The sequence below is a fragment of the Cucumis melo genome, chromosome 7 (genome assembly GCF_025177605.1).
Source record: "Cucumis melo cultivar AY chromosome 7, USDA_Cmelo_AY_1.0, whole genome shotgun sequence".
Lineage (NCBI taxonomy): Eukaryota > Viridiplantae > Streptophyta > Magnoliopsida > Cucurbitales > Cucurbitaceae > Cucumis > Cucumis melo.
In genome coordinates this window covers 2,214,951-2,227,346 of record NC_066863.1, presented here as the reverse complement: position 1 = coordinate 2,227,346, position 12,396 = coordinate 2,214,951, and the positions used below count along the sequence as shown (strand labels likewise).

Below are 12,396 nucleotides of genomic sequence, written 5' to 3'. Positions count from 1 at the left end.
CTATCTATGATAAACTTTATACTTTGTTGTATTTGTAAATATTTTCAACAATCTCAACATTTTAAAATATAATAAATGAGATACAATATTTTCAAGAGATTTTTTTTTGGAAGGTTTATGCAGAATAAATCACACTGCATTATTATCAACTCTTTAATCTTTTACTTAATTTTTCATTCAATGTTTAAAGTTAACCAAACATATTTATAGTAAAAATAAAGTTTTTGTTTACTATGAACTTCATCATTTAAAAAAAAAAAAAAAAAAAGAAACCTCACCGAATCACATAAGTACGTGGAAATAATATCAAACTAAAAATGTATATCTAAAATTTTGTTTGTAATATCCCATTCAAACAAACATTTTATTATTCTTAGTTGACACACTGATACAATCCAATGAAAGCGATGATTAGTAATTAGGTTTAAAGTATAAATAGAATCGTAGATACAATAAAATTTATCATAGTCAATGATGATAGAAGTTTATTACTTATAGATCATATTACAGATAGTGGTCTATTACTCTCGTGAGAGACTATCATCATCGATAGATTTTGTTATATCGGCAAATTCAACGTAATGTTACAATAGATTTGATAGGTAGTGGGTTGGGTAAAGGTGATGATTTAGAGGCTACGAACTTCGGGGCCCATTCATAGGAATTCACAATTTGGGTCGATGAAAGCCCATAAGATGAGATAGGCCGAGGTTTACCTCCAAAAATAGTAGGCCTTCAACAAGGAATCTAGAATTTGGGCCGTAACCATAATTGGGCCTAGAGAAGATCGAAAGACAAATTTGGAAGAGTTGAAGGGACGCCGAACAAAATTGACGAAAGTTTGCCAAAATTTGCAGCAGTGGCGTATTGGTGTTGACAAGCTATCTACTTGATCTCCACCTTCTTTCTTTCTCTCTTCCTTCCTTCCTTCCTTCCTCCGTTTTCTCCCTCGGGGAATTCATCGCTCCATGGCTCTTCCTCAGAATCACTACCAACAACACTATCAATCTCAACACCAACAGCAACACCAATCTATATCTTTTCGGTAATTTCTCTTCTCCACAATGTAAAACCACAAAAATGTTTTCTTTTAAAACCCTAGCGATTCCCCCCTTTCAAACTGTTTTCCATTCTTCTAATTCATCTTTCCCCTTATCTAATTGCAGCAACTTGTACACGGCCGATGGTCATGTTTCTCAACCGATCTCCTATTTCAACTCCTTTAATTTGCAGGATCATTCCCAGCATCCTCCCTACGTTCCTCCATGTAAATTTTCTTGCTTTCTTTTCTTTTATTCTGTCTTTCTTTATTTCTGTCAGCTCATTGTTCTCCCGAAATTTTGGGTTTTGGCGAATTTCATAGCTGTAATCGTTTTTGCTGGTTTGTTGGTATAAAATTTAAAGAAAACGCTATTTCTTCCCAAAACGGTTGGTTATTTTGTTCGATTTTTTAAAGCCTTTGGACTTGATTATAGTTGTCTGGGCCAGTTTCATCTGCAATTTTATTTTAGACTAACATTCTTGTTTCCCGCATGTATTTTTTTGTTATGGAAGTTAATGTAATCGGGTTTGCACCAGGTACAGCCCCTGGTCAGGATGCTAGTGATGGTGTAGCAGATTTACACTGGATGTATGGCATTGAACCCAAGAAGAAGAGATTGAAAGAGCAAGATCTTTTTGAGAATAATTCCCAAATATCATCCATTGATTTCTTGCAACAACGTCCAGTTTCTACAGGACTGGGTTTATCTCTTGACAACACTCGTATGGCTTCGACCGGAGACTCTCCTTTGGTTTCTCTTGTAGGTGATGACATCGATCGTGAATTGCAGCAACAGGACGAAGAAATTGAGAAGTTCCTCAAAGTTCAGGTTTGGATTACCATACTTTTATAACAATGGATATATAGAGTATTTACTGAACTGGAAAATTTCAAACCAGGGACAAAAGTTAGGGCACTCAGACTATTTAGAGGTCTGAGTCTGTCCTTATACTAACTAATTAAGTACTACTTTTATTACATTCTTTGGATAAAAAATGAAATCCTTCCTGAGCCCAAGCATACCTCTTTAAGAAACAGAAGTTCGGACGAGATATAGGACTTTCTTATGTAGCTGGGTTGGTATATGAGTATAACATTAAAAAGAAGTATAAGACTTTCCAATCAGGTGGTACATTATTCGTTTATACTCATTCTAGTTACTTCAACCTGGGGTCTTAATCTCCCTCTATACCAAAGATACCCTTCCGAGTTATGATGCATACTAACTTATTATTTTAAGTTTCTCTTTACTTAAACGGAGGTTTATTGATCCTATCATGTAGTCTCGTCAATTATTTTCTGCAGAACATTAAAATTAGGGGTTGTTGGATCTTGAATGTATTTCTTAGTAATCTTCATGTCGTTCTGATGAAAGAAGACAAGATGCAAAAATATGCCTACCATGATGTTTGTTTCTATGTGTTGGCATGCTTTACTGGTTATTTTCTCCGTTTAGACTGATTCAGAGTGTTGGTTCTCCTAGATTTTGAGCTTGGCTTTCTATTATTTTAAGATGCTTTTGAATTTTCTTGTCATATTTCTTGATCTTGATTGTCTAAGTTGACATACCTTAACTAATCACATGAGATAATTTCTTTATCCTTTCGATTAAGATAGTTATTTCTTTAAATAGATCGTTACCTTAGTTTTAACCAACTAATTCATAGACATTGGAGTTTATAGCTTGCCCTTCTGATCATTGTACCAAACCTTCTTGATAGTCTTATCAGGATTTTACTTATTTTTGAATTGGGATTTAAATTTTCAGGGAACTTACAATGTTATGATCTGGAAGCATATTCCAGAGTTTTCCTTCTATGCTCTTTGATATTGATCCTTCTCAGTGGCTTTTTTTTGTTGGTTTAATAGTTTTCTTTCTGATTAGTCGTGGCCTTGGTTGTTTTGTAATTTCCACAGTGGTTTTCTTTGAGATGTTGTATGACATCAAGAATGCCTTCATGGCTATTTCAATAGTGTGTGGATTGTGGGTCCTAAGTTTAACCATTTCTTTAAGGTTAAATTTTAACGATATACCTTCATCTTCTAATCCTCATTCTATTAATAGGGTGATAGGCTACGGCATTCCATATTAGAGAAGATCCAAGCGAATCAACTCCAAACTCTCTCGATTGTAGAGGAAAAGATAATTAAAAAGCTACGAGAAAAAGAAGCTGAGGTGGAGTGTATTAACAAGAAAAACATTGAGCTAGAACAGCGAATGGAGCAGCTTTCAGTGGAAGCTGGTGCTTGGCAGCAGCGTGCTAGGTATAACGAGAACATGATCACAGCCCTGAAGTTTAATCTTCAGCAGGTGTATGCTCAAAGCAGGGATAGCAAGGAAGGATGCGGGGACAGCGAGGTTGAAGACACTGCATCGTGCTGCAATGGCCGGACGCTTGATTTTCAACTGCTTCGTAGCAACAGCAATGATGTGAAGGAGTTGATGTACTGTAAGGCTTGCAGGGTTAATGAAGTGTGCATGCTTTTGTTCCCTTGTAAGCATCTCTGCCTGTGCAAGGATTGCGAAAGTAGGCTTACATTTTGCCCTGTGTGTCAATCTTCGAAATTCGTAGGGATGGAAGTTTATATGTAAAGGGATAATTTGTGTACCACCCAAATATATGCTAAATTCATATACATTTCTCTTGTGATAATTATGTACTTGTTTCCCTCGAGTTGTTTACTTATGTTATACATATTTCGTAGATCTGTCATAGAATTTATGGCTTCAAATCTTGACATTGATCTGTGTATAAACTACTTTACATTCATAGTTAACCACCCTAAAGTATGAGGTTTGTATCCAGTTTTAACCTAAGGACTCGATTTACTTCACAAAGTCAAAGGGAGGTGACTGATCAATTTTAAAATTTAAGAATGTAATTCTATAACAAATGTTTGTCCAATTTCCCCCAAGGAATGGATGAATTTGTAGCAATAGAAATGACTCTAAGCAGTTTTTATTATATGTTCAATAGAAAACAGAAAGTTGTACGTGGATTTTGAAAAATAGCTAACTTCTTCTTTATCATGACAGGCCCTTACTATTGTTTAAAGAACGATTAGTATAGGAATAATTGTTCCCAACTCCAAGGAGAAGCTGAATATATATTATGCAATCAAGAACGAATTTTGCTCATTTTGGATTGGTGTTTGAATGATATAGAGACATGGAGGCATTGTAACAATAAAAGTTGAACCTAAATTATAAGGTTAATAAAATACAAAATAAAGGTTAGAATATTGATAAATCTTTTAAAATATCCATCACAAAATAGCTTGGTAGAGATATACATAAAACCTATAAGTAGCAAATAGTCACAATTGGAAAAAAAATGGATTTAAAGAAAAAAATTGCATAAAACATAAAACCAATTGACCCTTGTTAATTAATGTAAGCAACAATTTTTTACCTAATTATGATACTTAAAAGTTATTATTCGTAGATACTATAGAAAAATTTAAAAAAACATATCTATGTCATCATAAGCTAAGAAAAGTGCCAACAAGTAACCAATTCAATCTATATGCAGAATAAAATTCATAATTGATCTTCATCGAATTCTATGGAATTTAACAGGGAGATAGATCAGAGGAATTTAAGGGATGACCTGCTAAATGCAAATCTAAAGAGTTGATTGATAAAGTATATAATGTTAGCATAAATAGAAAAGGGATAAAACCAAAGATTTCCAAAGCTTCATGGCGAATGGAAGATGATCAAACATGATATACACAACAAAGCCTTAATTACACCTACATTCATGTCTTGCTCCCAATTTGGTTGAATAAACCAACATCTCCTTGTTCATCAGGAGAAAAATGCCAAACATTTGGCCCATTGCAAATTTACATCCACTGAAACAAACAAAAAACAAAAACTACTCATTTCCCGAATAAAATTAAAACAAACAAGATAAAGAATAGCAGTCAATTACCTTAGTTGGTAATTTGCTCCCTTATCCAATTTTGCTAACTCCATGACTGAGAGTTTCTTTCACATTTAATAGATGGTTCAGTAACTAGATAGTGTTCAATTCCTGAGGAATTTGAACCCCATCTGGAATTTAACATCAGGCAGTAATAAGCCTGAAAATTAATAGTCGTCATCTGATGTCTTTGAGACCTGATGGTAATGATTTTTACTGAGGAAAATTATTCAACAAGATCGGCTAATTCTAGAAAATCTCCCTCCAGAATAGAGATTAGTTGCTGTTTATCTATAACATGAGCAGGCATTGTACCAGGAGGGGTTACAGGCGAGGAAGTCATCTGCACATAAATTAAAGAATGTTATGCCCCAAGAGGAGGGTAAAACCAAGCATTTGGGATTAAATGAAATTGATAACATAGAATCAGGAAGGTGTTTGATACAAATTGATATTACCATCTCACAAGGGCAAGCTTTTGATGGAACTTGCAAAGTGGTAGCAGCAGGAGCAGAAAAAGGATCTATGACAAGTAGACAATTTGAGTTCTCAGCACGTCCCATTTCATGTCTTGAGATGACATTAGTTGTATCCATAGCATCCCCTTCACAAGGCTCAGCATCAACCACATTATTTACTTGAATTCCGTCTTGTTGATTACCATTATGACATACTGCTGAGACACTTCCATCACCATAAGAACTTAAGCCATTACCCGAAATCCTGTTTCCTCGACCACTCACAAATACCCGATGCAGAACAAGAGACGCCTGTGGATCAAAGCCAATTTTTCGACCTTAGAAAGCCACAATTACCCCCAAAACCCTGTCCCAAAGTGATGATAACATAATCAAACTCAGTAAATGGAAATTCCTCTCTAAACCCATAGATGGCAATTAATACGATAAACAAATTAGTGGAAAAGCCTTATTACAGTACCCATACCAAATACGGCTTATTTGACCATAAAAGAGGCTGATGTAACCATTTGAACTCAATACATTCTGTACAAACCATGGACGTTCTACAATTAGGCAATGTTGAAAAGGGGGAAAGAAACACATATCACCAGAATCAATTTACTCTATTTCCAGTAGATTGAAAAGAAATGGGCAATAGAAGTACCTTAAAATGATCGTCTAGGGCATACTCGTACATGATCCAATTAGTCTTCAGAGCTTTCTTAATCGAATTGCCTAAATAAAAAACAAAAGTTCTCTTCATCCCAAGCACAACTCCTGGATGGCCAGTCACTTCCTTCACTCTCCCCTTCCTTCTCCAATACCCGCTCTTCATTCTTATCCATCCTCTGTTTTCCCTAAAAGCAGTAACCGCATAGTAGTACCAGTGCTTCTTTCTTCCGTTAGAACCATAAGAGAAACAAGCGGAGTCCGGCAAATCGAAAGGATCGTAATCGAAGGGGTTGAGGTCTTTGATTAAGTTACAGTCATTGTGTCCGGAGGCCTTGTTGGAGAGGTAAAAGCGGAGGAGCTGTTCATCGGAGGGGGAAAAACGGCAACCGGGAGGAAGAGAAGAAGAAAAAGAAAAAGAAGAAGAAGAAGAAGGAGGAGGAGGAGGAGGAGGAGGAGGAGGAGGAGGGGGTTGAAGGGATTGAGGAAGTTCCATAAATTCCTCTGCCGGAGAAACACGAAGGTAATTTAGACTCAGTATTTGTAGCGCTCAAAGCGGAAACTTGTAGCTGAAGGCTTTTCTTGGTTGGCTGCGTAATGTGATTACAATTGGCTGATTTCATCATTTCTTTTGAGCCGTTGGATCTGTGATTACAAATATCCACTTCCCATTTTAACACACACGTGGCGTTAATTCCACGGATGGGATTGAATATCTAAACTGACTCATTTTGTTTCGTTCTATTCTCTGATTGGTTCAATGACGGCTATGTGGAAGACTTTTTTGGCACTCCCTCTCGCCTCTCCTCTCTACAAATACAAATTCCTTAAACCTTAAAAATCATCTCATCTCATCTCATCTCATTCATTCCTATATGTATTTCTAATTTAAAATTACTTATCCATCGTCGAATTCTATTTTATAGCATTTTTTTTTAATTTTATTTTGTATGTAAAATATTTTAATTGCTCGTTTATCCAAATGCACTTAAAGTATTATTCTTTTAATTTTGTGTCCAACTTTTCTTTTTATTTTCAAAAATTATTAAATAATTGTCAAATCGAATATAGTTCTACGGCTCGATTGTATTTTTTAAATTGTCGTTGCTGTCATTACATTGACTATGTAATTATTTTTTCAATTTGATTGGTTGATTATTGTGTATAGGTTAAGAGATTTAAGAAAGTTTGATTTTTTTTTTAAGAAACAACTATTTAATTAAAAAATTCCATTACATTTTATTTATTTTAGGGCAAAATACTAAAATTATATTTAGTTGGTCCCTAAAGTTTCAAAACACATATTTTAGTCCATCATGTTTGATAAATGTTTCTAAATGGTCCTTGAGATAAGTTAACAAAATGTTTAACTTCTAACTTGACTCCAGTAGAAGGTGCAAAGACCGATAAACATTCTTATATTGTGACAACACTCACCAACCTACTAACTTAATTGACTGAACCAGCATTTACGATACTAATAATGCATCCTTAAAAGAAACAATGGAAGCTAAATGTTTTGCTAGCAACTTGGACTACTAGTTGCAACTTTTGGAAGAAACTCAGGAGAAACATGGACTTACTAACTAGGCCTGCAACTTCAACCCATGCTAGAACATAGTTGTACTAACTATAAAGATCAAATAACCTCAACTCACAAATAGCGAATAACAACTATAGAGCAGGATTAGCACAATGATCACTACCTAGAAAGTGAGAAAACATTTGAAAGAATGAATTGAAAAACCCAATGAGTGACGCAGTTTTATAAAAACATTCTTTCCTAGATAGTTTAGCATAAATCTTTGGCTTTTAGAAACATTCAAGCAGTTGAATAACATTATATTTCATAGACATGTATCTTGAAACTTATAAATGTTTTAAATACATATCATAAGCTTTACTTGATAATTAATCTATAACTCGCCCATAAATGAAATACGGGTGTTAGAACACCTTCCCATCAATGACATAATTCTCTCAACATAGGCATAATTCTTACTATAACCTAGGGGTGTAAGATTAACCCGACAACCCGAATAACCCGGACTACCCAACCCATATTATGTGAGTTGGGTTGGATTGGGTCTCGGGTTGGAGAATTGAAAATTCGATTCAACCCAACCCAACCCGAATTAATATATATATATCTATCTATATATATATGTATGTATGTATATATCTATATGTATGTATGTATGTATGTATGTATATATATATGTTTGTATGTATATATATGTATGTATGTATGTATGTATATATATATATGTATGTATGTATGTATATATTAATATTATTTTTTTAATAAAATATAAAGTTAAAAGAAAGTTAGAAACCCTAGACTAAAAAAGAAAACATGCGACGCGCCTCTCTTCCTCGTCTCTCGGCCTCTCTATTCGTCTCTCACCCTACAAATTTAAATGCTTGGGATGCTTATTGGATCTTTAGAAATTTATATTTAGCTTCTCAACTAATGTTTAAGAACTTTCTGATTATTATTAAAGTTGTATTTCATGAACATTTATGGGTATGTTTGGATTTATGTATGTTTAAGAATTTTGAATTTATGTATGTTTGTAACTTTTGAAACTTTGAATTTTATGTATGTATGGAACTTTGAATTTATGTATGTTTGATATTTGAATGTATAATGATTTTGAATTTTTTTTTAAAAAAATATTAAAACCTTACAAAAATTAAAATTTAGAAATGATAAAAAAAAAAAAAAACAACCCGACAACCCAACCCAACCCATAAAATATGGGTTGGGTTGGAAACTAAATTCGGGTTATTTGGGTTGCCAACCCAACCAATCCGAAAATATGGGTTGGGTTGAGAATGTCTCCCAACCCAACCCAACCCGATTACACCCCTACTATAACCTTCTCCACATAGGCACAATGAATTTTATCTTCACTAATGTACAAGGAACATATGCTTGTTAGCCTTCAAATCAGTAACGGAAAACCACCATATGCACATAGACTAGTAGAGTAACATAGAACATACGGACATAGATTCGTGAAAGCATGCATGTTTGAAATCTGAGATTTGAACACATGTTTGCTTTAAATCTCTTTTATATGTCATATTCACAAGACATGCTTGAAAATAATTTATAAATCATTGTTTAGAAATCATTTACTAAATTAGTAGAGAAATATTGCTTAGCATCTCAAAGCGTGTAACAAAACTATAACCATTTTTATAACCTTAAAATTATTCCAGCTCATTCAACCCCTTGGCCATTTCAGATCTTTCAACCTTAGCCATGTAATTCTTTTAAGTTTTTTTAGTTCGCATAAAAGAAGACAAAAAGAAATGCAAAGAGCAAAAGTTATATTAAGAAAAAGGAGCAGGAAAAAGTTAAATAACAGTACCATCTACCATAGGCATCTTACAAAGGTAAAACTTGAAATTTCTATACCAACATTTCCGTTTAAGGATTTTCATTGTTTCTTTTCAAAAAAGTACATTAAAAAACGAAAATCCCAGAAAGAAAAAGGGTATGTCTTTACATAAATTTTCAATTGAAACTAGAACAAGTGAACGATTAATAACAGGCAGATGTTGACCGACAGAGGTGGACGACAAACGAGAGATAACTACCATTTACGAACAATGAAAAACGTAGATGGTGACCGCACCAGTTGGCACCACCACTAAGGCTTACGTTTTGAAGCTTTTCCTACAAAAATTAAGGCTGGGATGTACTTTTTTGTTAAAGCTTTTAAATCTGTTAGGAACTTATATCTATTTTTTAAGGTTAATTTTTATTGATTTTTCAACTTAATGAATTAGCTAATTCATTAACGTCTATGTCTCACATGACGAACTAGTAAACATTCCGTTAACTTAAAATTATCTTAAAGTCCTAGAAACATTTATCGGACACGAAGGACTAAAGTATTCTCGCTTTGAAACTTTAGGGACTGACAAGAACTTCAAACTAGAAAAAAAATACCTTTTACCTTTTATTTTATTATTTGATAGTAAAAAGGTTGGTTGGAGATTACTTTTTCATGAACTTCAATTCAATCTCCATGTACCTAAAGAAAATTTGAATTATGTTTTTCCTAAAAATGTGTTACCTGTTTGCTTAAATAAAAAAATAAAAAAATTGTGTTACCTGAGAAAATGATATGTACCAGAATACAGCCATCAAGTGTATTTATATAAAATTTTAAAAGATATTACTAATGAAGTGGACAGTACTTGAGAGTTGAAGAAGGCTAACTATGACACATGGAAAAAGAAATGTCATTGATAGACTCACTAGATAACATGTTATATAAAATCAACATGATGATTGAAATCTAAATGTAGCATAGCGCAGTAGGAGGGGAAACACTGATGGGTGCTGGTTGTCAAGGGCATAATTGTCCATGGTATTATTTACCGATGGTCGTATGCCCGAATACCCCCAAATCACTTTATCTTTATGTCTTGAAAGTAGTTTAGGTTAATTCTTTCGTTTAGGTGTCGCCGAGTCATAGTGTGACATTTCGGCTTTTTCATATGCAAGCCTGCCAAGGCCAAAATTCTCAATATGTACTATAGGGGGTACATGACTAAGTCCGACCCCCGCCCAAGCCTTGTCGCACTCTTTGCATGTTGAGTTATTTTCCTTGCAATTGACAGTCTTCAATGCTTTCTTTATGACGTTTTCAACTATTTACTTTCTCTCTCCCGTTTTATAAAAACATTTTTCCAAGAACGGGGAGGGAGGCTACGTCATACCGCGAGTTTGACCGCGGATTCCGATTTTCGAACGGCTGACTTGCTGATTGAGCTAAGCAAGTGCCACACAATCGTGTCGAGAAGTTACGATTGTGACAAGTGGTATCAGAGCCAAATTGGCTAATTGACGATAAGACCGAAACATGTCGTCGTCGAATCCATCGGGCAAGGCCCAGAAAGATCGACTAGTAGAGCTCGAAGAACAGATGCTCTACCTAGTCGAAGTTCCCGACTCCATCCGCTACTTGGAGTCTCGTCTCGAAGAAATTTCCGAGAAAACTAATACGATCGATGCGGTAGCTGGCCGTGTCGAAGGGTTTCCGATACAAGAGTTGATGACAAGGGTCGACGCCCTGGAAACAACTGTAAACATCGGAAGAACTGTCAACTACGAGCGTGGAGACAGTTCGACGGGCTCTGTTGCCCATATTGAAGAGCGTGTTCAAGAGCTGGATAGCTCTCAAAAGACGCTGTTAGAGATGATAAACGGCATGTCAGAGGACTTCCGAGCTACCCTCGATGTCGTCAGAAATGAAATCGCAGATGTGAATGCGAGATTGAGCCTCACAATGCGAGCAATGGCAAATCAAGCTCCCGCTGGGGGAGCCATTCCGGTTAGTAGAGTGAAGATACCGGAACCAAAGCCCTTCTGTGGGGCAAGAGACGCGAAGGCCCTGGAAAACTATATCTTTGACCTAGAACAGTACTTCAGGGCCACAAACACGGTTACAGAGGAAGCCAAAGTCACGTTGGCGACGATGCATCTGTCTGAGGATGCCAAGTTATGGTGGAGGTCCCGATTTGTTGACATCCAGGAGGGACGTTGCACAATAGATACTTGGGACGCTTTGAAGAGAGAGCTTCGCTCACAATTCTTCCCTGAAAATGTCGAGATCTTGGCTCGACGGAAGTTACGCGAGCTGAAACACACCGGTAGTATTCGGGAGTATGTGAAGCAGTTCGCGGGACTGATGTTGGATATACGCGATATGTCCGAGAAAGACAAAGTTTTCTGTTTTGTCGAAGGATTGAAGCCGTGGGCGAAGACAAAGCTATATGAACAAAGAGTTCAAGACCTCACGTCCGCGTACGCTGCAGCCGAACGGCTGTTTGACCTGTCTAACGACTCTCAAGATACAAGACGTCATCCAAGTTCCTCATCTGGAGGAAGTAGGAACAACCGCCCAAGTTCTCCTAAAACTACAGGAGGGGACAGACGCTTTAGCGGAGATCGTAGATCCCATCAATCGAATACTGGAAACTCTTGGCGAGGATCAAGTAACCAGAATCTGTCCAATCGTCCTCTTAGTTGCTTCATATGTAAGGGACCACACATGGCCAGGGAATGCCCGAACAAAACTGCTTTCAATGCATTCCAGGCATCTCTAACCTCAGATTCAGACAATCAACAAAGTCAGACCGAGGGAGAAGTCAACCAGACAGAAGAAGTTGATAACCCTCGAATGGGGGCCTTGAAATTTCTGTCATCTCTCCAGAAAAAGGTGGGGGAGACGAACACGCCAGTGGAAAGGGGCTTAATGTACGTTGACACCTG

The 12,396-nt window shown here is 36.0% G+C and overlaps 2 protein-coding genes across 7 annotated transcripts; one reads left to right on the top strand and one right to left on the bottom strand.

Moving 5' to 3' along the window:
- Positions 1-827: 827 nt before the first annotated feature.
- Positions 828-3,696, top strand: LOC103493554 (probable BOI-related E3 ubiquitin-protein ligase 2). Of its 2 annotated transcripts, none has more exons than XM_008454347.3 (4): positions 828-1,045; positions 1,167-1,267; positions 1,579-1,871; positions 3,108-3,696. In XM_008454347.3, the coding sequence occupies exons 1-4, from the start codon at positions 969-971 to the stop codon at positions 3,633-3,635; spliced, it is 999 nt and encodes a 332-aa protein (XP_008452569.1). In that variant the 5' UTR covers positions 828-968; the 3' UTR covers positions 3,636-3,696. The 2 variants fall into 2 exon arrangements, with proteins under 2 accessions (XP_008452569.1, XP_008452570.1); XM_008454348.3 differs by having other exon boundaries at positions 832-1,045; positions 1,585-1,871.
- Positions 3,697-4,570: 874 nt separating this feature from the next.
- On the bottom strand, positions 4,571-6,643 carry LOC103493555 (NAC domain-containing protein 71-like). 5 transcript variants are annotated; one of them, XR_007822586.1, is made up of 5 exons: positions 6,097-6,643; positions 5,917-5,975; positions 5,430-5,796; positions 4,981-5,314; positions 4,571-4,900 (listed from the first exon to the last, which is right to left on the bottom strand). XR_007822586.1 is itself a non-coding variant. In XM_051087892.1 (3 exons), the coding sequence occupies exons 1-3, from the start codon at positions 6,595-6,597 to the stop codon at positions 5,198-5,200; spliced, it is 930 nt and encodes a 309-aa protein (XP_050943849.1). In that variant the 5' UTR covers positions 6,598-6,643; the 3' UTR covers positions 4,571-5,197. The 5 variants fall into 5 exon arrangements, 1 of the variants encoding a protein (XP_050943849.1); XR_007822585.1 differs by having other exon boundaries at positions 5,430-5,741; positions 6,097-6,640; XR_007822584.1 differs by lacking the exon at positions 5,917-5,975 and having other exon boundaries at positions 5,430-5,741.
- Positions 6,644-12,396: the final 5,753 nt, after the last annotated feature.

What these genes read in the sequence shown, in the direction of transcription:
- LOC103493555 (XM_051087892.1), bottom strand. Translation starts at nt 6,597, where the DNA reads ATGGAACTTCCTCAATCCCTTCAACCCCCTCCTCCTCCTCCTCCTCCT. An exon ending in CCCTAGACGATCATTTTAAG is followed by an intron (nt 5,742 to 6,096) that starts GTACTTCTATTG and finishes TTTGATCCACAG; the next exon opens with GCGTCTCTTGTTCTGCATCG. An exon ending in AAGCTTGCCCTTGTGAGATG is followed by an intron (nt 5,315 to 5,429) that starts GTAATATCAATT and finishes ATTTATGTGCAG; the next exon opens with ATGACTTCCTCGCCTGTAAC.
- LOC103493554 (XM_008454347.3), top strand. Translation starts at nt 969, where the DNA reads ATGGCTCTTCCTCAGAATCACTACCAACAACACTATCAATCTCAACAC. An exon ending in CACCAATCTATATCTTTTCG is followed by an intron (nt 1,046 to 1,166) that starts GTAATTTCTCTT and finishes ATCTAATTGCAG; the next exon opens with CAACTTGTACACGGCCGATG. An exon ending in TCCTCCCTACGTTCCTCCAT is followed by an intron (nt 1,268 to 1,578) that starts GTAAATTTTCTT and finishes GGTTTGCACCAG; the next exon opens with GTACAGCCCCTGGTCAGGAT.